The 23990-nt window shown below is 59.1% G+C and overlaps 3 protein-coding genes and 2 long non-coding RNA genes across 7 annotated transcripts; 3 read left to right on the top strand and 2 right to left on the bottom strand.

The window, feature by feature from the left end:
- CDIP1 (cell death inducing p53 target 1) lies at positions 33-11771 on the bottom strand. 3 transcript variants are annotated; one of them, XM_021411874.1, is made up of 6 exons: positions 11686-11771; positions 3293-3391; positions 2936-3034; positions 2462-2605; positions 1991-2255; positions 33-1539 (listed from the first exon to the last, which is right to left on the bottom strand). In XM_021411874.1, exons 3-6 carry the CDS (start codon positions 3018-3020, stop codon positions 1428-1430), a joined length of 606 nt encoding a protein of 201 aa, XP_021267549.1. In that variant the 5' UTR covers positions 3021-3034; positions 3293-3391; positions 11686-11771; the 3' UTR covers positions 33-1427. The 3 variants fall into 3 exon arrangements, with proteins under 3 accessions (XP_021267549.1, XP_021267551.1, XP_021267550.1); XM_021411876.1 differs by having other exon boundaries at positions 1991-2252; XM_021411875.1 differs by lacking the exon at positions 11686-11771 and adding an exon at positions 3631-4310.
- On the top strand, positions 7539-11326 carry LOC110405972. Its single transcript, XR_002443186.1, has 4 exons — positions 7539-7582; positions 8773-9146; positions 9930-11139; positions 11249-11326. It is a non-coding gene; the product is annotated as an uncharacterized LOC110405972 (long non-coding RNA).
- Positions 11701-17574, top strand: C13H16orf96 (chromosome 13 C16orf96 homolog). The gene is made up of 15 exons (XM_021411864.1): positions 11701-12336; positions 13451-13555; positions 13808-13888; positions 14055-14135; positions 14252-14393; positions 14578-14633; positions 14813-14923; positions 15172-15333; positions 15539-15627; positions 15844-15906; positions 15998-16093; positions 16185-16308; positions 16418-16517; positions 16653-16745; positions 16861-17574. The coding sequence occupies exons 1-15, from the start codon at positions 11992-11994 to the stop codon at positions 16941-16943; spliced, it is 1731 nt and encodes a 576-aa protein (XP_021267539.1). The 5' UTR covers positions 11701-11991; the 3' UTR covers positions 16944-17574.
- On the bottom strand, positions 17726-23984 carry UBALD1 (UBA like domain containing 1). The gene is made up of 3 exons (XM_021411877.1): positions 23868-23984; positions 19815-19874; positions 17726-18757 (listed from the first exon to the last, which is right to left on the bottom strand). The coding sequence occupies exons 1-3, from the start codon at positions 23973-23975 to the stop codon at positions 18437-18439; spliced, it is 489 nt and encodes a 162-aa protein (XP_021267552.1). The 5' UTR covers positions 23976-23984; the 3' UTR covers positions 17726-18436.
- Positions 20985-22824, top strand: LOC110405973. Its single transcript, XR_002443187.1, has 2 exons — positions 20985-21344; positions 22649-22824. It is a non-coding gene; the product is annotated as an uncharacterized LOC110405973 (long non-coding RNA).

Below are 23990 nucleotides of genomic sequence, written 5' to 3'. Positions count from 1 at the left end.
TTTCAGGGGGTAAGAAAAGATGTACACCGAGCTCAGGGTCTTATGTTTATTTACATACAAACACTGGGACTAGTGTCACAGTTCCACCTCTGAGCAAACAGCAGCTGCCTGTGCAGGCCAGGCTGTTTGCAGACATGCTCCCTGAGAAGCCCCTCTGCTCAGCTCTGGGGGCTGCACACCTCAGCTGCCCCAACTGTAGGAGGTGAGAGCAGGGGAAGCAGCGTGAGGCACGGCCACAGAGACTGAGAATGGCTCTCAGGTCCTCCTGCCCTCATCTGTCACAGTGCTGCTGGCAGCTCGTGTCACTACTTGCCCCCATCCTTCTGCCCCACTTGCAGTGAGCTAAAAATAAACCCTCACACCCACATGCAACAAGGAACCACACAGGGCACACCTGCCGTGACAGGGTGGGTGCTGCTGCGGTGTCCACAGACCCTGCTGGGCTTGGGGTGGGGTGCAGCTCTGCAGCAGGTGGGTAGGGATCTGCTCCAGAGCTGGGAGCCAGCTGCAGTCAGGTAACAAAGTCCCCTATTCTACAGTGCCAGGGGCAGGTAGCAACATGCTGGATGCATTTTTGCTAATAGCTTACCAGGTGGGTGAGGAACAGCCAGGGGCTTTCCTTCCCTGAAATGTCTGCAGCAGGGCTGGGAGGAGATGCATGCAGCTGGAGCAGCTGTGGCCACCAGGCACTGGGGCTTCCCTAGCGGGATGGATGGGCTGGTTAAGGGTGCTGTGCTGCAGCCCCTTCCCCAGCCGTGCCTTGAAGGCAGCTCCGTGTGCCTCCACTTGGGACATGTTGCCTATAGGCTCCATGCTGACCTGGCTGGAGAGGGCCTTGAGCCAGGTGGAACCTGGCACTGACTGCTCTGTCTCCTCAAGGCCAAGCCTCCACCAGGCCCCTTCCTAAAAGGACTGCAGCTGACTGCAGCGGCCGTGCTGCCTCTGCAGTGTGCTCTGCCAGCTGCTCAGGCTTCCCCCATCCCCTCAGAACAGCAAGTGGGGCAGCGTATCCACACTCCCCATGTCCAGTGGGCTGCAGTGAGGGGTGGGCACCTCCAGCAGCTGCTGCTCGTCCCCAGTTTGCTCCAGGTGAGAGGAGCTGCGCTGATGCCCTGGAGCGATGGGGTGCAGAACGACAGCCCTGCTCCTATGTGCTGCAGGGCAGCTGCCAGAGGGAGCCCTGCACGCAGCATCTGGGGCTCAGCCCCTCATCCCCTATGCACCCGCACCAGCGTCCCCAATCTGACCGTACACAGCGAGGAGCGGAGCTCGGGGAAGGCGGTCACAGCCCGGAGCAGGAGGGAGGTCGGGGACAGGCACATACACACCACCAAGGGTAAGCGAAGGAGTGCTGCACACGCATAGATTAGGACGGCAGTGGGAGAGGGGCCGGTGTCATTCCAGTGGCTCAGGCTCCCGGGGTGCTGTTAGCACATGCGCTTGTACGTGTAGATATAGGCCTTGCAGTTGGGACACGTGTGTGTCACATCCTTGAAGTCATCGAACAGGCAGGGGATGAGGCAGCAGCAGAGATCGCACCTGGAGCACAGGAAGATGCAGAGTGCTGTGAGCTCAGGCTCCCAGCTGTGGGGGTGGGAGGGAAAGCAGGCAAGGGGCTGCACCTGGGGTTCGCTCTGGAGTCTGGAGAAGGGGTGAGAACTCGCTGCTGTTAGCCAGCCGTGGCAGACCCCTCCCCCCCACCCATCCAACCCCTGCTGCTGCCAACCTGCAGCGCTACAAGGTCTGGGCACGCAGCCTCTTTGATGCTGGTGGCTCTACAAAAAGTCTTTGGGGAAGGCACCTTCCCCGCAGCTGGCAGGAGCCCAGGGCCCCAGAAACTGCCACCCCACAAACCTGTGTGCTGCCCCGGTAACACCTCTGTGCTGAGGCCCCAGAGCGTCCAACAGCTCGGCCACAGCCGCTGGCACTAGGGCCACCAGGAGCAGTGCAGAGTAAGCACCACCGTGATGGGGCTCCCAGCGGCACCTACCCCACGAAGCAGCAGAAGAAGCCCAGCAGGAAGCTCATGAGCCCAATCTCGTAGGTGATCTTGGTGGTGATGGCTTGCTGGCAGTGGGGACACACGGTCTGCACCGGAGCGCCCTGGAAGATCTCGCCCTGCAGCACGGTCACTGTGGTGGCGGTCCCTGAAGGGACGAGCACCGTTGCCGTGTGGCCGCCAGGCGGTGGGTAGTGGCCCGGGGCAGGGTAGTAGCCCATGGGAGGGTGGGGACCTGGGGGTGGGTAATAACCTGCTGGGAAACAGAAACAGGCAGAGATGTGTTTTTGCAGGAGGCAGGAGAGGCCGTGTCTCTGAGGACAGTGCCCTGCTGCCGTATCACAACCATGGTTATGTGGGCAGCCCTGCTGCAGGCACCGTGCCCCCCTCCTCCCCAGCCCCCGTTCATCACCTTCCCTCGCCCAGCACCACCCGCTGCCCGCAGCTCCTCTCCGCACTCACCAGGTGGCACGTAGGGCCCGGAGCTGTCTGTGGGCATGTGTGGGGGCATGAACCCCGGCTGTGGAGGCTCATATGGGGGGGGCCCAAATTCAGGAGGAGGGATGGGAGCCCCCTGAGGCTGCACCATGACCGGGGAGACGCCATCTGAAAGGAAACACAGAGTGAGCAGCCAGGGCAGGAGGCAGCAGACGGTGGTGAGTGATCCGGAGCCCCTACAGGGAAAGGGGACACAGCATGGGAAGCGGGGACTGCGGGGAAGGGGAATAAAGCACACGGGGAGGGCCTGTGACAACTGCGGGGACAGGACAAAGGGCACGGGCAAGTGCCCATCAGGCACTGCCCCAGGGCAGCATGCCCAGAGCTTCATCCTCTGGGCCAGGAGAAGCCCAAATTCACGCACAGCAGCAGGCAGAGCTCCTCCTGCTCCTGCCCCTTCAGCAGAGCCACCCCGCCTGCATCTGGGACCCGCAGTACCTGTTGCAGGGGGCGGGCCGTGCTTCTCCTCTATCGGCGGTGCTGAGGGGCCTCCCGGGTACGGTGGCGGTGGGTCGTTGGACATGGCTCAGGGCTGCCCTGCAAGGAAGCGCTGTTAGCGGACTGCCCGCCTCGGAGCTGCGCGGTGCTGGCTGGGAATGGGTGGCAGCTGACCGAGGGGCCTGGCAGCACTGCGGCGTTGGCCTCAGCCCCATCAAGGGCAAATACAAAGCCTACAAAGCCTTGGCCATAAAGCCGGGCAGGCCCTGAGCTGGGCAACAAACCCAGGGCGGAACGCTGCCTGGCAGCTCTAAATCGCATCGTGAGCTGGGACGGGCTTGATGGCTGAGAACTTACCTGGCCTCCTCCCTGCCACGAGGAGCTCAGAGGTTTTGCCAGAGGTAGGAACGCAAGTTCTCAGCGGCGTGCCCTGCGAACTGTCCTACCCCACCAAACCTGTGCAAAAGGAGAAAGCAAGCAGGTTACAGCACTGCTGAGCTGCCTTGGCTGCACGGCCCCACCTCCCCTCCCCAGTGCAGGTGTGGGAGAGTGGCTCTGGGCACCCATCGGTGTCGGGCACGGCCGCGCTGCCCTTGGCCCATTGCAGAGCCCCACCTGCACGCCCAGGGGCTGGGGTACAGCCCAGGGTAGTTCTCATCCCATGGGCTGGGGAGGCCCCACAGACCCTGCAGCACCTGGCGTGCATGGCGTGTGCCTCAGCCCGTGCTGGTGCTGCCATCACGTTCCTGCTGTGCCGGGGGACCCAGCAGGGATGGGAGCCAGAGGCGGGCCTGGCACTCCGAGGAAGTGCAATGACATCAAGCAACTCGATTTTCCTGTTTACTCTGGCTCAGTTACAGCTGATAGGACGTGACTAAATTGGGAAACATACCAAGAGGCTGTTCACTCTGCTTGGGAAGGCTGCCATCCAGCACGGGGCAGGGGACACGGTGACATTGCTGTCAATGCCCCAGAGGCAGCGCTTGGAGCTCCTCTCAGGGCTGAGCACAGCATCCAAATCCCCCAGGCCTGGTCCCTGGCAGGCTGGGGCACACGGGACCATGCTGCTGCAGTGCTCCTGGGGCTGCTGCTGCCCTGGGGACCAGCTCAGTGTGCTGAGGAGCTGAGCAGAACCCAAACAGCCACTGCCTCTCTCCAGGATGTCGGTATTTACTGAGTAATATCTCTACCAGCATTATTAACTATTATGATGCAGACACGCAGCTTCAAAGCACAACAGTGGGGCAGCTGGGGGGACAGATTCCTCTCCATTTTCTTCCTCAGAAGCAGACACACAGCCCATGTGAGGCTCACGCAGCGCTCCCAAGCAGAGCAAAGCAGCCATCCCCAGCGTGCTGAGCGCTGCAGAGCTCTCCTTCTCCTTCCGTGACCTACAAAGCCACAAACTGGGCCGTGCTCCTTTTAGCTCTGCCAGGGATGTAGAGAAAAAGGTTTGTTCTTCCAAAGGCAGCCAGCCTACCCGCCCTGCACGGGGCTCCTGCAGGAGCACAGCCCTCTGGGGCAGCCCCTCTGTCCCACACGGAAAGATCCCATCACCGCCCTCCCAGAACGTGACATCTTGCAGCACGCCCTGGCTGCCATCCCGAGCCAGTACCAAAGCGCAGGAGCTGAGCCCCAGGGGCAGTGCCAGCCCTGTGCTGCAGCAGTCCTTCTGACCCAGCACCAGGAGCTGCCACCTCCTGCTCAGAGCACGGACACTCGTGTTTGGTACCGGTTGTTGCCATCCCGCACCGTGGAGCCAGCAGCTGCCCCGCAGGGACAGCAGTGAGAGGAAGGGAGGATGTTTATGGGCCGCAGAGCTGCCCTGCTCGCGCTCAGCTACTCCTAGTGCAATATCCTGCTTATTAAAAGAGATCCATAAAGCGTGAGATGTTGCGTGCGTGCCCTTCCCCGGAGGAAAGGAAAGCCTGCTGCTGCTTCTAAGCCTCTCAGAAGCCGTCCCTCCCATGTTTTCTTTTATCTCGGGGCGAGAAGCACAAAGCCCGCTGCTGCCCATTTCCGCTCACGAGCTCCATGAGGAGCACGGGGCTGACAGCAGCCGGAGCTCACCCCGCACGTCGCTCCCAGCGCTGCCTCCCAGCACGGCTGCAGGTGAGCGCCCAGAGGGAGGAAAGTCGTACAGACAACGTGGGCTAAGCTCGTTGGGACCTAAGCTGAAGGTCTGATGGAATCACACAATTGCGCAGTTCACGCCCTTTGGAAGTGAGACCTGGCTCAAGATCGTGAGACCCAGCGGGAGCTGGCAACCAGTAAAAGGCTGGGGATGGACAGAGGAGATGGCATTCCCAGCAAAAATTCCCATTCCTCTAAACTGAAGGAACAGAGCACGGCTCTAACTGGATGGAAAACCTTGCAGTTTTCAGCCTAGGTTTATGTGTACCCGGATTACCTCCACCCGCTCCTCATCCTGAACAGCGCTCTGCGCTCCCGCTGCCTGCCAGCAGCCAGCATCACCCGGCTCAGGTGGTGTTTGGCACACAGAGCTCCTGCAGGCATTTCTGAACCGTGCTCCTGCTGCCATCCCCCTGTCCCCTCAGGTCCGGAACAGCCGCAGTGACCCAGGCCATGCTCAGCAGTGAGCATCTCCCATGCTCCTCAGAGCTGGCAGTCCTTACGGGTGGCCCAAGCACAGCTCGCTGGATACAGCTCGCCCCGGGGACATGGCAGTGTCAGATGCTGCTGTGCCCCAATCAAAACAGCCTGTTTGTTCATTACTCCCTCATTCTATAGAATTTTTTGAGAGAAAGTCAAAGAATACAGTGACAGCACTGCTGAATGGAGCTGATTAATGCGGGACTCCCATTAAATAACACACTGAGCTCCGAGGGAGGAAGACATGAGAGCCGTACAGGATCAGCTCTCCTGTGGAGTCAGAGCCACATTTCAGCATCAGAACCAATCGGCGCCCAGAGCCCGTGCAGAGCTCCCCTGCAGATTGTGCAACACAAGATGACTCTGAATGCACGGGTGGTGACTCCAGGCCCACTTTGCTTCCGAAACATACATCCAAGTACCAAAGCCTGCTGTAGGACCAGCCGCAGCCTCCAGAACACCAGCATTTCTGTCCCCCCCGCCAGCGCTGCCTGGCACCAGCAGAGCTGCTGACACTCTGATTTAGCAGCACAGTGTCACCTTGTGTTTTTCCAGAGGACTCATGAGAAATGCTCAGTGTCATTCACCCTTTTGTAAGGCCACAGCAAAGCAGCGTGGTTTGGGGTTGAGCAGCAGCGTGTGTAGGATGCGAGTTCTTGCCAACTCCTTCGTAACCCCTCGCCCCAAACCTGCTGCTCAGCAGCGGCATGCAGAGAACTGCCATGCACCCGTCACTCTGGTCATGCCAGAGCTGCTCCCCACCATCCTCTTTTGCTGCTGTTGATTGCTGGGAGGCACAGCAATCCTACAGGACACGCAGACAGCCACAGCACCAGCCCTGCTCAGACATAAGCAGATCCGACATAACTCAGCTACCCTGCTCAGCGAGGTCTGCAGGTGAGCACACAGCACCACGTTCCCTTAAAAAACAAGGGAGAAAGAAGAGATGATGCCCTCGTACCTCCCCAGGACAGCTCCGGGCACCATCCCCACTGTGGCACATGCAGGATGTGAGCCACACCAACCCCACAACAGCAGGCACAGAAAGCAGAAGGCCTCTTTGTTAAAACCCAGGCACTTCCCCTGATTTCAAAGCATCATCAATGCACAGCAACACCACCAACCCACCTCCCTGAGCTCTACCAAAGCCTTTCTCTGTCAGCACCTCACTGCCTTACTGCCAGACACAGAGGGTTTCCAGCAGCCCCAGGACTGAAGCTGGGTTTTCCAGCTGCAGTGTGCGGGGCTGTCCTCATCACAGCAGCTGGCGTGCCCTCAGGAAGGCTGCTTTAACCTGGCAGCGCCTGTTCCCAGAGCCTCCTCACACAGAAATGCTTTTATCTTGGTCAGCATAACAACAAAACAGTGTACCCAAAAATGGGGGTGCTAAAGAAGACCACCACCCCTGCGTGATACAAGTTCCAGCAATATAGTTAAGCTTGATAGTGTTCATCAGTGGATACCCCTGCCCTGCAATTTTTATCTAGATAACAGAAGGAGCTGTGTCTGAACCAAGGGGATAAGGAAGTTCTGCTGAGCCTCTGCACCAAGCAAATAGGAGGTCCTGCTTGGAATCGGTCACTGAATACGTAACACGCTTCTGGGAAACTTCTGCATATGTAACACAAGTAATGCACACACACTGACAATCTTTCGTGTAAGCTATGCATGGTAGGAGGATTACCCCCGTGCACCCAGCACTGACACTGAAGAATGTCTGCTTTCTAACACTCCAGCTTGGGTCTTGGAGATCTGTTTCCTGATCAACCGTCTCATGGTATCACGTGCTTTGAGTTCTCTCGTGCTTTTGTCTGAGACATTGTAGTGGAAATGCTAAGCCAGGGCTTGAAGCAGTGATGGAGCACCTGGTGGGAAGGCAGGGCCAGCCCAGGAGAACTCAGGTGCATGCAATGTACCTCAGTGATTGGAAGGGGTGCAGCCAGGATCCACCCCTTCCCAGGCCTCATGTAAGGGTTGGCAGGGGAGGTGAGGGGACCTTGATGGACAGCCCTGCCTACCTGAGGCCTTCTGAAAGTAAGCAGCTTCTTTCTCTTATTTCTGTGCCCACAGCTGTTGCATTTGAGCAAATCCTCACTTGCTGCAGCCTGGGATCTTGCTGCTCTGCTATCATTGTTGTGCTTTCCATTGCATTACAGATATTTCTTTTGGTAACCACTGAATTTGGGAAAAGATGGAGGGCCTCTGTTGCTTTTAAAGCCAACTCTATTTTTAAAGCAAAATACACAACAGCTCTGTCTGCTTTCCCCTCGTGTCTAAGTCTTGACAGAAAGAGCATTGCTCTCAGTAAAACCAAAACTATTAAGCAAAGATTACTTAATATGGGCCGCCACATCAGCCACTTAGGACAGTTCAGTAATTCAGGAACGAGGAAAAGATCAGAGGAAAGCAGGGTACAATGACAGGCCAGGGGAGAAAACAGCAAAGCAACGCAACTGTCCCCTTGGAGCTGCTGGCCCAACACCAGCCTGTTCAGAAACCAGGGAACGCAGAGCAGTGGGAAGGGCTGAGTCATGGCCACATGGGGGGGAAAAAGAAAACAGAAGGGGTGAGAATGTGGAGAGCAGCTGTCCTGAGGCTTGGTGCTTGGTGCTCCCATCCAGCCCCCAGAGCTCAGGCTATGGTTAAGTTTTCCTGATGTCTGTCCACATGACAATCTTTGTTCTGTGACCTAAATGAAATCAATTGTACGATAATTCTCCCTGGGCACAGCAGTCTTTGCCCGTAATCTCAAAGATTACACCTCCTCTCCAGCTGTGGGGCTTTGGGAAGACGCACAGGGAATTTCTGAGCAATAAGGGCTTATTTTTAATACAAGTGCTTGGCTGCTCCCCCCAAACAACCGAGGGGGCTGTATCTTTCCAATCGACTGATTCAGGGCACCTTCAGAAGAAAAGGCTTTGACCCTCCCTTGCCCCCCGCCCCACACTCCCCGGGGCCCCATCTGATTGGTGCTGCAGAGGTAAGAAAGGCCTCCTGAGCCCTCCCTGTGCAGCTGGCGGAGATCTGCCTAAATGCAGAGAGTGGGATCGCAGCAGGTGAGGGTCATGCACAGTGGGAATGTCTGGTTCGGGGTGGAGGGCCCACCATCTCAGCATATAACCTTAAGTGCTCTTGAACTATAAGAAAACCAGACATTGCTCCACCTCCATCGCAGCCCAGTGCCTGCTCCCCTCGCTGGGCTGCCAGAGCCTTTTCTCCCCCAGAACACAGCAGATGTCAGAACACAGCCACGAGACGCCTGGGAGCGAAGGAGCTGAAAGCAACATTTCAGCAGCAGCCAAGAGCTTCCGTCAGCGTTCTGTGCCAGAAGTAGAAGCGGCGCTCCCCCTGCCTCCACGGCTCTGCACTGATGAGAAAATGGGCTGTGGTTTGTATGGCTTCTGTATTAATTGTGTTCCCTTTGATGGCACAAGGAGACGCGTGCAGCACAGCATGCGCGGATCTGACGCTGCCTGTGGAAGCCGTGCTGCTGCTCTCGAGCCGTGGGACAGACACCGGGAACAACAGGAAAACAGCAACGTGAACGGCACGTCCCAAGCAGAAGTTGCACGCCACGTGTTTTCTGAAGATAAAAAAGGTACATGCACATCTGTGTTTATAAACTGGCACGCTCCCACGCCTTGCTCTGCAATCCTTGGGAGAGCAGATCTCACCTTCAGACCGCAGTTCTTTGTCCTCACAAGAGTTGCAAAACCAGACGCCAGGAGCAAAAAAGCCAAACCCAAACTCCACAGAGATCAGCAGAGCAACCACAATTCCCACAGCAAACTGCCACCCTATTGCACTGGGCAGAAGGAAGAGCGCTGTGTGATGAACCATTCCCCTTTCAGAACACCAGGGCTGCGATGCTATCAGCACCTACCTGGTGTTCTCCAGTTCCCTGCCCTCCCTGTTATCAGCAGCTCTGCACAGGTCGCTCTGCGAGAGCGGCTCCTCGTTGCTGTGCCCTTTCACGTTTCACTTAGAAGCTGGCAAACCTCTCTTGACACCTGAAATTAAACTTAGCCCCGCTGCCTTCGTTATTATTTTAATCTTTACATTACTTAAATACTATTTGCTCCTGCTCTCAGCTGGCAGCCATCAATCTTATCCCAGGGCAAAGTAAACATGCCTGCATGTAGAACTGTCTCAGCACTACCAGGCATCCGGCACATGCACATCCCATGGTAATGCCAACAGAACTAATGCACAGCCCAGATGCAGGCCTTACAGGAATGAAAGAATGTTAGAAACTTAGCTTCTTTCAGGCTAAGATATTATCTTCTGATTAAAGTAATTATAAGAAAACAAACGTAGAGCTCTATAATGGCACCACAAATGGATGTAGAAGACTTAATTTCATTCTTCTCCCTGCCCATAGCGGGAAAAGAAAAGCTTGGATCTGAGCAGATATGGAAGACTGCCTGTCTCCTTCCAAAACCACTCAAGGTGGAAGACCTCTGCACCATCCACATACTTAAAATGCAAGTATCTATCTGTTTAATTCTAAATTGAAGGAGGGGTGGCCCACAGCCATTCTCTTATTATGTTGGAGTAAGGCTGGTGCTGGGAACACTTGTTTGAGGACACAGAACCCCCAAAGCACAGTGCTGGTGCTGTGGGCACGCCCTAGCCTGGCTCCTGTCGGAACACCTTTAGCTGCAGGAGAGCATCAGCTGCACTCATGGAGAGCATCTGCCAGTTGTGCTCCATCCAGGAGAGCAGTCACCGTGCTTTGAATCACTGCACGACTTCACACACACAAAGCATGGTTGACTGGGAGGTGAGTGCCAAAAACATGCTCAGAAACTGAAACATGGCGCTGACGGAGACACCCTCCCTCCTCAACAGCAGCTGAGATGGGCTCCAGTCAGAGCAGGTGCCTGAGGAACCGAACTTGAACAGACTTGTGTAGGACCTGTTGAGGAAACACAGCAAGATCTCGGCACAGCCTTCTGTCTTGGGAAGCGCAGAGGCTCAGAAAGAGAAGTTTCCTCAGCACCTCCCTGACCCAGCCCTGCATGGACACAGCCACAGGAGCCCAGCAGCAGTGGGAACACTGAGCAGCCAGCTCCGGGGCACATCTGGGAGAGCTGCTCCACCATCCTGCCCTTGTTACAGCCTCCCCCTTCTGCCACAGCCCACACCACGGTGCAGCCCTGTAGTGCTCATAGGTTGTTCTCTTTCTACCTTCCTCACATAGCACCCAGGGATAACAGAGCAGATGCATCGCTGAATGCTCCAGAGATCTCCTAGGCACATGGACGTGGCTGCACCATTCAGACCGGGAAACCTTTGTGGAAGTTTTCAGCCCATGCTTTCCACAGTGACCCAAGATTGTTTCATTCCTAAGTAAGTATGAATGAGCGATGCATTACGGTCATACAGTACTCACACGCCCACGCTTGCAGAGACCTGGAGTGGTTTCAGCCTGAGCATGGCCCTTGTGAACAGCCCAGAGGACACTGGCACAAGGGGCCCATCCCGGCCTGCAGCTCCCAGCGTGCTGTGCCGGCCGTCCAGCAGCTGAATGCCTCCGTAACAGCTCCGGCAGCGCTGCCGCTCCAGTCCCCATGGGAGGCAGAACCAAGGTCTCTGTGCTCTGATGGCTAAAACCTCCTGCTAGTTTTTATTTATTACCCGGAACGTGTTGTTGCAGAACAGTATCCATTAGCTGAAAGGGCTCTTCTCATTTCACAGGGAGCTGCCAACGCGTTGACGGACAACGCCATCCCCATCAGCCACAGCATTTCTCTCTCCTTGCCAGGAAGCCGGGCCTGTTCGCTCTGACACGGGCTGTGCGGCCCCGCTCCCCTCTCCTCCCGCAGCAGCGGGGCCGCGTGGCAGACCCCGTTCTCCCTGCTCCCAAGCCCACGACCTCGCTTTCCACGCGGTGACATTTCAGCGCTCCGGGCCCCCGCACACCCGGCCCTTTCGTCTCCCCGCTGCTGAGCGCACCCGCAGGCCGACGGGACAACGCTGAGGAGCGGCTGCAGACGCGCTGCTGGGCCTCTCCCCTACCGCAGCTTCACCTCTCGGGGCCGCAGCACGGAGTCCCCGGCTTTCCCTCCCTCGCTCAGCGCCCCGCACGCTGCCCGCCCCGCCCGCCAGCTCCCCGGTCCTGCAGAAGCACCTACCGCTGCGGGCTGGCGGCTCTCGGCGCTGTGTGCCGGCACCTGCCGGGCTGCGGGGCGGGGCGCTGCGGGGCGGGTGGCGGGGCGGGCCCGGCTGAGGCCTGCGGAGCCGCGGCCTGGCGTAGCGGGGCAGGCCGGGCGCCCCCTCCCCGCCGGCGGCTGTCAGAGAAGGGGTGGAGCGCGGCCTCGCGGCGCTGTGCGAACCTCCGGCGCCTCGGCCCTGCGCTGCGGGGCCAGAACCTCCGGCTGTCACCGGGTAACGGGGCTGTGACCTCAGCCCGCCCGCCTTGCCCGGGCGCCAGAGGCAGCATGAGCGTGGCGGTCACGTTGGCAGATCTGGCGGACATCGCCTTTCGCACGCCCCATGGCTGCAGTATCAACGCTGGCGCCCTGCAGCTTCTCCTGCGCGGGCTCCTGGAGCACCTGCAGCTGCAGGATGCTGCCACGAACCTCTCTGAGGATGAGAGGGGCCTCCTGCAGCCTGAGGTCAGCGCAAAGCCCCGCATCCTCCTCCAGCCAGGCCGCCCCAGTGGGCCCCTGGGTACCACAGAGCTGCAGAGCCATGGGCAGGCCCCTAGCACACCGGCCGCTGACACAGAGCAGATGGTGCAGCTGACGAAGAGGATGGAGGTGATCGAGGAGGGGATGACGAAGGTGAGGAGCCAACCTCAGCATCCCGCCCTGCGCAGTGATGTGCCTGTGTTATGTCCATGTCCTTGAAGATGTCTCCTGAGACAGGACTGGAGAACCTGGCAGAGCACAGAGTTGTATTTCTAGTTTGGGTGACTGTAGCTTTGCTATGGAGTTTCATTAGACTGCAGTGTGTTAACACTGCCACTGGCCACTTCTCATCTGCCTCTGGGGCTCCAGCAGTGTAAACTCTGAGATTTAGATTTGCTGGGTCCCTCCTGCCCTTCCAAGGGTCCCCACAGCTGTGCCTGGGGGCTAGAGTGTCCATGTGCTGGCAAGGATCACGTCCCATAACCTGCTTGCCCTGCAATGCAGAATAGAGGTGACAGATGACAGCAGCACTGCCTCATGGGCAAGCTGTCCCCACGCCAAGGCAGGGTACCTCCTATAGGAGACAAGGCCGTGGCGCAGGTTCCGTTTATTTGTCTGTTAAAGTTCAAGCCCTGTGCTGGAAACAAAACACATGACATCAGAGCTGCCTTCATCACTTGAGGCACACGTTGGATGAGTTGTGGTGGCTTTGTGTCTGCTGACAGGCACTTCAGGGTGCCCAGAGAAGCTGTGGGTGCCCCATTCCTGGAGGCACTCAAGGCCAGGCTGCATGGGATCCTCGGCAGCCTGACCTGGCGTTTGGCACCCCTGCCCATGGCAGCGGGGTTGGAGTTTGATGATTTTTAAGATCCCTTCCAAACTAAGCCAGTCAATGATTCTGTGACATCCCCGAGGCAGCACAGGGCTGGCCTGCAGAAAACTCAACACTTCCCCATCTGTTGTGATCCCATCTCATATCTTGTGACCTCAACTTTAAGCATAATTAAAGAGAGAATCAGAAAGAGAGCAATAGGAAAAGGTGGGAGCACTTTGCTAGGGTGAAGAAGCTGGGGCTGGGATGCTTGTCCCCTTGGAACATCTTTCATTTCCATTTGAAGGGGCTTTATGGGCATGGCCTTAGCCCAGCTAGATGTGGTTGATATTGTGGCAGCCCCACTGGGTCTGGGCCCTGTGTCCCGGAGGCTCCTCCAGTCCCAGGTCTGTGCTGCGTGCCACTCAGAGGTAGCAGCTGAGCGCTGTTCCTTAGGTCGTAGACACACTGCAGGAGATGCTCACCAACACCTGCTCCCTGAAGACCACCATCCAGGCCTTCCAGGAGGAGCTGCAGCTCCTGAAGGACAGTTTCCAGAAGGTATGTGACTGGAACTGGGCACTTGGTAGACAGCTCTCAGCAGAGGGATCGGGCTCCCTGGGCACCCCCACGTATGGCAAAGTGGCACGGGGTTACAGGGATGAGTGGAGCTGGGATCTACCCGCGGGTTTTGGAGAAACACAGCCCACAGCCATGGAGCCCAGCCATGCCTGTGCTGGACACTGCTGATGCTGATACTCACCGGTCTCAGTCCCTGTGGGTGCTGAGCCCCTTGATGTCCCTGTTTATCAGACTGGTCTGGAGGAGCTGCGAGAGCGGGCAGTACAGCAGGACGAGCACACCCACCTCCTGCAGAGCATCCTGGGCCAAATGGTGAGCCTGACAAAGCGGCTGGAAGCAAATACCCAACCCCTGACCTGCAGAACTGGGGGCAGGGCAGTACTGAGTGTGCTGGCAAGGTCTGGTCTCCCTGTCCTCACCGCAGGGTCTGCCCAGGCTCTCCATGCCACAGCAGGACTGATTTCTCTGCCGGTCACAGGCGGAGGTGCGGCAGCAGCTGAGCTCCTTCCCCTGGCAGACTGGAGTGCTGTGCTCGCTCTGCAGGCTGCCTGCTGGTGAGGTATGTGCACGCTCCTGGTTACCAGCTCCTTTGCTGGAGGCTAGCAATGCCCTTCAGCTCAGGAACAGCACAGGGCTCTTCTCCCTCTCCTAAACCTTGGGGCCATTTCATTTCAGAAGCTCTCCAGCCAGGAGCTCATCCCTGAGGCCTCACAGGAGCCAGCCCTCGAGGCCCCACACAGGGTGAGCCGGCTGTCAGAGCAACACGAGGGCATCGAGACCTGCATCACCTGCAGTAAGAGTGTGTTCCAGCAGCACGGTGAGCACTGACATCTCCACCGTGTTGGGTCACTCTGCTGGGCTGAGCCCCCGGGGCCTTGCTAGGCGCAACACATGGCATGGCCATGCTCAGCTGTCCTGGTTGGGTCCCCACTACAGCCCCCGCATCCCTCTGTCTTTCTCCCAGCCATGCTGCCTGCAGCAAAGCTTTGGTGTGTTTTCAGGTTGCCTGGGGACCTCAGAGGATGTGGCCATCCAACTGGAGAAGATGCAGGAAGAAGTAAGGCACCTGTAGGACAAAGGAGTGAAAGCACCCAGCTGCCCAGGCCTCAGCGGTGCTGCCCAGAAGTCTGGAGGCTGCATCTCATCACCCCACTCGCCAGGACAGCACTGGGGTCCTGGAACCCACCTCATGTGGGTTCCTTGTGCCTTACATGGGCCGCGTTTTATCCTCCCCAGGGGCCAGATTTTGGCAGGGAGGTGCTGAACCATGTGGGACAGCTGCAAGAGCAGTGCACAAGACTCCAGGAGACTGCAGAGCAGCTGTGGGGTGACTCCAAGGACACCCAGGTGAGCATGGTCCCCAGCTCAGGTCAGGAGACTATTGTGCTGTAGTTAGCACCAGGTCCAGGCTGGAGGCAGGCCTGTCCAGCCTTGGTGTGTCCCCATTTCAGAGCAGCTCAGCGTGCCAGGATTTTGCAGACTGTGTGCTGCTAGAATGGGGTGTGGGTGTTGTGAGTAGGGGCACCCCAAGAGGCACAGCATGGGCATGCTGGGACAGAGGTCTGGTGGGGATGGCTGACACCACATCCCCTCAGAAAGCAGATGAGACTGTGCTGGAGACCAAAGTAAACCAGGATGAGTTGCAACGTACCATGGCCCAGCTGAGTGAGATGATGCAGGACTTGCTGCAGAGGATGTCCCTGCATGGCCAGGACAGGCATAAAGCCCCAAGGCTCATCAGAGAGATGAACTCCAAGGTAGCAGTGTCACCTGGGGAGGATGGAGGGACATGCCAGGCCAGGGGACGGTTCCCCTGTGTACGGTCTGCAAAAGGAGGGTGAGCCCTGAGCCTGCCTTGTGCCAGGGCTGAGCATGTCCCGGGGTGCCACCAACATCCCTTAGGGGCAGCAGTGTCCCTCTGCCCTCCCTGAACTTGTGCTGTGTGGTGCTGGCTCACCACAGGCACAGCAGCAGCAGGCTTGGAGGCTTGGCAAGCAGTGCCACTGCCAGGGACCTTACTTTGACGCCAGCGGTGCCAATGGCCTCAACAGGTGAGAGCTGCTAGGTCTTATCCCATCCCATCCCACTTACCCCACCCTGTCCCTCTCGGTCCCATCCCATTGCTTCCAGTCCTGTCCCATCCTGCCCTGTCCATCCCATACAGATCCCGTTTGTCCCACCCTGCCCATGGGGTGCTGGCCACCCGTGGGACCTCACATAATCCCTGCGTGTCGGTGGGACGCTGAGCAGCTGCCCTTGTGTTGCAGGCACCTCTTTGATCCCATGAAGTGCATCTCCTGCGACAGACCTCTGGCCACAGCCCCAAAGCCGTGAGTAGTGTGCAGCCCCTGGGTCAGACCGCTGCGCTGCACCTGCACTACTGACCTCTGCCCAGCTCTGCCTTCACGTCCTCACCCGCAGGACCTTGGTGACAGTCCGGAAAGCCAACCTGCACCTCCAGTCCCATCAGGCCAGTGCTGGTGGCTCCAACTGCCTGGCACAGCAGCTGCCAGGGAGGTGAGGCCTGCCAGGTGCACTATGTCCCTGCCTCTCCCGCTGGGGTCCCTTTCCCTTGGCAGGAGCTGTAACATCAGTGCTCCCTTCCCAGGGAGACCGAAGGGAGCAACCACATCAGCCAGGGCCCCACAGCTCCTGCCAGGCCACCGTCCGCCTCTGGCTCCCTCGCTACCATCTGTCCCTTCAGAGTCCCCACAGACCTCACCTACAAGAATGTGAGCCCCGTCCCCGCGTGCCATGCGTGCTGGAAACCAGCTGGGCCCAGCTGGGGTGGGATGCCAGGAGCTGGGCACCTCTGATGGCACTGGCTGCTCCTCCCTGTAGGGTCAAGTGGATATTTTGGGCATTGATGGAATCATCTACAAGGGCAGGCTAAACACGCAGGCCACCAACGGGATCGCTGCTCAGGGCAGGGACTTGCCAGGTAGGGGAGCAGCCCTGGGGCACCGCGTTAGCTCCAGCCCGAGCTAGCAGTGCCTGGGGTGGCTCGGGTGCCATCTACCTAGTAGCCCAACCTCATGTCCCGCTGCTAACAGTGCTTCTGCTTTTTGCCCTGAAGGCACAAAATCCCCCCAGCCCTCTGCCCAGCGCGCCACGGACAAGGTGCGCCGCAACTCCAAGTATGGCAGCCAATACGTGTCCCCGTACTCCTGTGAGTGCCTGTCCCAAGTGTCCCGCACACTGTCAGCCCTGCTGTGCATGCTCACCCCGCTGCGTGCTGCCGGGGCTGTGCCCCACACGGTGCTGTTTGTCCTTCTGTGCTGCAGGTGCTGCCATGCGGGCAAGGACGGTCTCCTCTGTGGGTCGGTGGCAGGCCTCTGCAGGTGGCAGCAGGATGGCAGGGGTCTGAGCTGGCTGCGGGTGGTGTGAGTGTACAGCAAGGGGCTTCAGGGATTGGAGGGGTGGGGGCCACGCTGCCCCAGCCTCTCCTTCCCCCTCAAAGCCTCTCATCACAGCAGGGTAACACCATATGCCATAAAGATCTCTCGAATATGCTGCTTGGGCTCTAGGCTCTGTGTGGTTCCTGAGCGTACAGGGCATCCTGGGGGAGGACCTGCAGGGGTCCTGGTGCAGCCCCGAGGACTGGGCAGTGCACGTGGTTCCTGCCCCACTGCAGCCCCAGCTGAGCATGTGCTGCTCTCCCCACAGCCCCTTGAGATGTTTCCCCATGGGGAAGCTTCTGGATTGTGCTGAGTCCCTGTGAGCACTGTGACCAGTCCAGGTCCCTTGTTAGCCCTGGGCTGGTGTACATCTCCTACAAAGACAGGCTGAGGAAGCTGGGCTTGTTCAGCCTGGGGAGGAGAAGGCTCCGGAGAGACCTCACTGCAGCCTTTCAGTATATAAAGGGAGCTTATAAGAATGATGGACTTTTATGAGGCTCTGTAGTGACAAGGAGCAGCAGTTTTAAACTAAAAGAGGAGAGATTTAGATGGGATATAGGAAAGAAATTAGTCACTAAGAGGGCAGTGATGCCCTGCCCAGAGCTGTGAGTGCCCCATCCCTGGAGGTGCCCAAGGCCATGGATGGGGCCCTGAGCAGTCTTTGTTGGTGGAAGTGTTACTGCCCATGGCGGGGTTGGACTGGATGGTCCTCACACCCCACCACTGCTGAAAACGAAGCAAAGACACCAGGTTCAAAGCAGAGCGTGTATTGCAAGCAGCTGTGGCACGTCCGGAGAGACTTGCAGCCGCCAGGAGAAGAAAAGAACAGAGGGGTTAAAAATGATCCCAGTCTGTAGGGTTATACTTTGTCATGCAAACAGCCCCTGGGCAAACCCCATCCCAGGAGGGTGAGGGGATGGTATGTGGCTCACCCAGGGCTCCGCATCTGCCCCCAGGGCTCTGCGCCCGCCCCAGCCCTGCTCACCCTCAGCACAGCACACCCAGGGTGCAGGAGCAGCCCTTGCTCTCCTTCTCCTCCTCACGAAAAACAAACGTGGGGTGTCCACCCTCCACCCTGCCACGTGGGGCCAAAGGAAGGGGGACACTGGGGCAAGGTCTGGCGCAGGGACCATGAAGAAGGGACCTCCTCCTCTGTAAGTGTCACTCGCATGCAAATTCCAGTGTCCCAAGAGGAGGGGGCTGCTCCCTCCCTGAGTCCAGGCAGAGGCCGGCAGCGGTCTGTCCCACGCAGCCTCCTGCTTTCCCCGGGGAGCTCTGTTCAGCTCTAGGACAAGTAAAAACTACTTCAAACCAAACCCATGCAAGGCAGCTATTTGCTCGTGTGTCTCTGTGGCTGCCAGACCCCCTGGCAGCAGAGTTTCTTTCCTCTTTGGGGAGGGGGAAAAAATATATATAAATTTATATGTAGGGGTCCCCGCTGCAATCGCTCTCCGCCGCAGCCTCATCTCTCTGCCTCCATGGTCACATTGGCCTTCTGTTCTGCCGTGGCCTGCTGGGAGACGGCGGCGGGCCAGCCCGCGGGCTGCGCTGGGGGGGTTGGAGTCCACATGCTCTGCTGCTGGCCGGGGGGCGAGGCCGCGGGCCAGGCGGGGTTGAAGGCCCCGTACTGGGGCAGCGGTGGGGCTGGGGGCGGCGGGGATGTCGCCATGGAGGCCACGGGGCTGCTGCTGTTGAAGCTCTCGGAGGCCTTGAGGCGGGAGAACATGGTGAGGGCGTCGGGGAAGTTGGGCGGCGTGGCTGGTGTGTTGGCAGGAGTGCACATCTGCGGGAAGGAGAGAGGCGGTCAGCGGGGCCGGGGCTCGTCCCCAGCTCACAGTCTCCCTCTTTTGCCTCCCACTGAGGCCTGAGGCGATGCCCCTCAGCGCTGCTGCGCACAGAGCTGCCTGGACCTGACCCACAGCAGAGCCCCAGCACTGATCCGTGGGACCTTGCCAGCACAGCCCAGCCGCTGGCCTGGGGTGTCGTGGGTGTTGTGGAGGTAAGAAGTGGCACAGAGGCAGAGAGGGACCAGGCAATGTGCCCCGATGACATCCCACACATGGCAGCTGCCAGCCGCTTTGGGACAGCGCTGCCTTGGTCTCTGCTGCAATCCTCTCACCTTGATTTGCAGCTCTACCAGTGATGCTCTCTGTGGGTTGCAGATGTTTAAGGCTCTGAAGACTGATTCTGCATCAAGAGCTCTTGGATGGGACCCTGCTGCGCGTGCTCCTGTGCCCAGCCATGCTGGAGGCTCCCTCCGTGCCACCATGGTCCTGCAGCCGTGTGGCTCCGCAGGCACCAGGCTCAGCTCCTGCCCCACAGCCCCTTCCCATGGCAGCCCAGCCGTGCCAGGCATTCACCCGGCAAGCTTACTGCGTGCTCCAAATCCCCAATTGTCCTGCAGAGTCAAATGAGGCCACGGCAGCCAGCAAATCCCTAAGACACATCTGCCCAGGCAGATTACAGGTTGCTGAGGCACGAGAGTTAAAGGGGCAGAATCTGAGATTGCTTGAGCAGGCAGCAGCCATATGCATGCATGGCCCCTTGCGTGCTCATGTCCTCAGTGTGCCCCAGCAGGGACAGAGGTTTGCACACTCAGGCGCTCCAGGGAGCACAAGAGCTCACGTATTTACACAGCCTATGTGGTCTGGTGCTCCAGAGCCCCCCAGCCTCCCTCTGCTGTACTGGGGCTGCTCTGGGCTGTATGCCATGCAAAGCATCCTCCATCAGAGCACTCTTGCTTGCGCTCTGGGAGCTGGGAAGCAGCGAGCTGGGCTAAGTGACGGCCCCACGTGCCCACTGGCTGGTGCTGTGCACTGGAGGGGAGGGAGAGCACTTACCATCTGATGGTGGTGGCTGTAGGGGATGTTTGTTTCTTGGAAAAAAGCACTGAGCGCAGTCTGAAAAAAAAAAGGAAAAAGCAAAAAAAGGAAGGAGATGTTATCAGGAGCATGCAAACAGGGCACCTACATCATCCCTGCACGCACAGCCTGCTTGGGCCTCACACCAGGTGTGAGAGCCAAACTGCCCTAACACAAGCTTGGCCACCCAGCCCAGCGCCGTGCATCTGTTTCGGCCACCTCGCAGCAGAGCCGGGACAGCGGCCAAGCCTGGCCCTGGGGCTGCACCGCACAGGCACTGCCACCTGCCTCTGGGACCAGCAGGAGAACAGCCCTGGTGCCCTGGGTCTGCACTCCACATGCAGCTGCTCCTGCAGCCCCAAGCAATGCTGCGCCTGCACGTGCTCGCAGCAAGGCAGGCGGCGATCGCGGCGTTCAGGATTGTGGCTGTGCCTGGAGCAGGACGCAGCCGGTGTCTCACAGCTCCCAGCAATGCTGCAGGCAGGGAGAGGAGGGAGACCGAACCCAAACCCAACCCCGGCAGGAGAAGCACAGTGAGAGCTGCTGAGAGAGCTGAGTGCATCCTTAATGGGACAGATCGTGGGCACTGCCTTTGTGCTGGGAGCTCCCCAGGGCAGTGAGCAGGACTCTGCCCACCGTGTGCACTGGGGCATGCTGAATTCAGCTGCCAGGCGGTACGGTCCAACCGACGTCGTTTTGGTTCGCTTCCAGTTCAGACCAGTAATAATCTGGTAAATGTGTCACATGCCCATGGCATGTGACAGGCTGAGGGCTGCAGGGAGGGGATGTGGGGCACAGAGGGGTGAGGAGGGCAGGCATCAGGAGCAGGGCTGGGAAGTGGTAGCGGGGCCAGATGGATGCAGGATCAACAATGGTGAGGTTGCCCCATGTTCTGCGCTAGGTGTTAGCCGAACTGGGGCTAGGAAAGACAAATCAGTTCAGCTCATTGATCCAAAGGAAAATGGTCCTGGAAAGGTGCAGCTGTGCTTGCAGCACAGCAAAGCTGGAGACCTGCTGCTGGCCATTTACAGCGGGATTTATGGCTTCCTGGCTATCCTATCAGCACCACGTGGCAGCCAGGGGTTACCTGGTTGCTACGTCCCATGAACAAAACACAAGAGCTGGGTGGGGGAAGTGACTGCTGCTCTGGAGCCTGGTAGCTCCAACCTGCAGAGGGGACACGTAGCAGTGGGGCTGGCAGGGTGGTTCCCACTGTGCTCCTCTGCCCAGGCTCGACAACAGCTCAGGGAGGCACTGTGCAACTCTGCGATGGCTGCAAAGCACAAAGGGGGGCTTGCAGGGGAAATGCTAAGTCAGGGCTTGAAGCAGTGATGGAGCACCTGGTGGGAAGGCAGGGCCAGCCCAGGGGAGCTCAGGTGCATGCAATGTACCTGAGTGACTGGAAGGGATGGAGCCAGCATCCACCCCTTCCCAGACCTCATTTAAGGGTTGGCAGTGGAAGTGAGGGGATCTCAATGGAGATCCCTGTATTCCCTAGGCGTTCTGAAGGTAAGCAGACTTTTTCCTTTGTTTCTGTGGCTGCTGCATTTGGGCTTATCCTCGCTCGCTGCGGCCTAGGGCTTTGCTACTCTGCTATCACTGCTGTGCTTTCCATCACGTTACAGCATTACAGGGCTACAGCCCTGCAGATCAGCCCCAAGCAGACTGACAGAGCCGTGGCCACTTCCCTGCCACCACACTGCCCTCATCCTGGGTGAGGTCCAATGTCACTGCCCTACAATGCCACACTAGAGACAGAAAGAAATGTGATAAGAAAGGGAGATAACTGTGAATGGGAAGCATGCACAGAGGTGTGGGCTAAAGACTGGAGGCTGATTCAATCTGCTCTATGCTCCTGTTCTCCAGGTGGCTGCCTTGTATCTGGGGCTGTCACCAGCAGATGGGGCAGAAAAGGTCCCTGTCATCCCTTGAGCCCTCATCCCTCCCTGGAAGCTGTCACCTGGGTGGGGGAAGCACACCACAAACAGCCCCTGTGCCCCAACACTGCATCGCTTCACCTCCATCTCCACGTTCCTAGCACTCCATGCCTTGTGTTTCCAGCTCCAGGGGTGGCTGACCCCGGGGACCCAGCACTTGTGCGTCCACCAGGTGCCAGGACCACATGTGCCCAGAACTGCTGGTGGCACCTGGACTCCAGCCAGTGTCACAAGTGCCAGGTGCAATGGCAAAGGCAATAAATGCTCTTGATTGAGCTGCTGCAGGGGATCTGTCCTGGGGATGTGAGTGGAGATGGCCCCAGGGGTTTCAGCCACAAAAGAAAGGGGAAGGGGCTGGATAAGCTGTAAATACATCAGGAGAGGAATTGAAATCCACAGCAGAGCCGAACACCTGCTCCTCCTCTCACTCCCCTCACACAACCTCGCTCCCCTGAACAGACACTCAGCAGCAGCAGAAAGGCAGAACCGAGCTATTTTTTAAAGCTGACGTCTTCTTATTCCTCCCAAGCAGCCCCAGGGGCAATCAGCGCATAACAAAGCCAATTAATATTCTTCTACCTGAGCAAGGAGCCTGAGCCACAGCTCAGCCCGGCGCTCTGTGGATGCCTCAATGGCTTCCCTGAGATGGGAGCGACAGGACAGCGAGTGGGAGAGGTGACCCACGCGCTGCCCACGGCCCTCCTGAGGGGGCCATCACCCCACAGCCTCCTGCTCGCTGTGTGTGAGCAGCAGCGAGCTGCCTGGCCTGGCACCGTGCCCCTGGAGGAGCGCCGTGCAACCACGGACGGCACAAGCAGAGGCAGTGGGAGTCAGCGCCGAGCTCGCTCCAACTCCACCAATTTATTCTCACTGCAGATCCGGGCCAGCCAGCAAAAGGGCACCGCAAGGAAGAACAAAAGCCTGAGAACATGGCACGAGGGAGGGGAGGCAGCACCTCCCTGGCGGGGCTCCCCGAGCAAGCCATGCCCAGCGGCCATTTTGCAGAGGGAACGATCTGACCGTTGCACCAAAAGTGAGTGGGAACACGGTAATGGCTCCTCGCCTGCGTTTGTTTACAGCCGCGCTTCCTCTGAGTCATGTGAGCGCCAACCGGCAGGAGAGGCTGCGAGCACTTGTGCAACTCGCCCGACGGTGGCAAAGTTCTGCAAAGAGCCGGCTTAAAGAAAAGCGACTTTTGTCACCTGTTCCTAAGCCTGTGCAGAGCGGGGGGGGCCCATCCCGGGCCCATCCCTCCGGCGTTGGGGGGCCACCATCGTGCTGTGTTGGTAAACAAAGCCCGGGGCTGCGAGCAGCAAAGGACACGGGACGCAGCAGCGTTCACTTGGCCCCTTATGTCCCACACGGCTGCACCACGGCCGTGCAAAGCTGGGCTTTGGATGGCAAAATTTGGGAGTCCTGTATATGCAGGCAATGGGCTACTGCCGGTGGCCCGGCCCCACGGGTGGGTACACGGGAGCCTCCCGCTCTGCATCCTGCCTCAGACCTTCCGCAGCACAAAACAGACACTTCCATTGGAGAGGTGCCATGAGCGTCAAATCCATCAGCTCCAGACTAGCGAGCTGCTGGGGCTGCATGGGAAAAGACAAAATCCTATTTAGACGGAGCGCCGCGTGCCATCGCTGCTGCGCTCCCCCCGCTTTGATCCTGCGGAAGCGAAGCACCGAAGCGCCCACCCGAGACCCCGCCGTGGTGACGCTGCCGCCCGAGTCCCGCGGCAGGAGGAGAGGCCTCCGGAGCCCGAGCCGCTCTGACCCGCGGCGTCCCCTCTCCCGCAGCGGGGAAGGCCGGGCAGGGGAGCCGCAGCCCGGGGAGGGCCGGGAGCGGCACACGGAGCCTTCCACGCTCAGCCGGGGCCGCCTCCCGCCCCGGGGCTCGGCCCCACGCCTCCAGAGGGCCCGCTAACACGCGTGGGGGCTCACGAACGCGCGCAACCGCGGTCCCCCGCGTGGGGGTCGGGCGCAACCCACGCTCCGCGAGCAGCGCGGGGCCCACCCGCGTCCGCGGCACCGCGCCCCCCCCACGCGCGGGGGTGGGGGCACCCGCGGCCTCCCCTAGCTCCCGGGGGCGGCCTCACCTCGAACTGCCAATGTGCCGCCTGCAGCAGCTGCTTGGCCTGGTCGGCGGCGCAGCCGGCCGCCAGCACGAATTGGTTGATCATCACCTGGTGCTTGAGCTCGTCCATGGCCCCGGCCCGCCG

The sequence above is a fragment of the Numida meleagris genome, chromosome 13, assembly GCF_002078875.1.
Source record: "Numida meleagris isolate 19003 breed g44 Domestic line chromosome 13, NumMel1.0, whole genome shotgun sequence".
Lineage (NCBI taxonomy): Eukaryota > Metazoa > Chordata > Aves > Galliformes > Numididae > Numida > Numida meleagris.
This window is presented reverse-complemented; position numbering and strand designations above follow the sequence as displayed.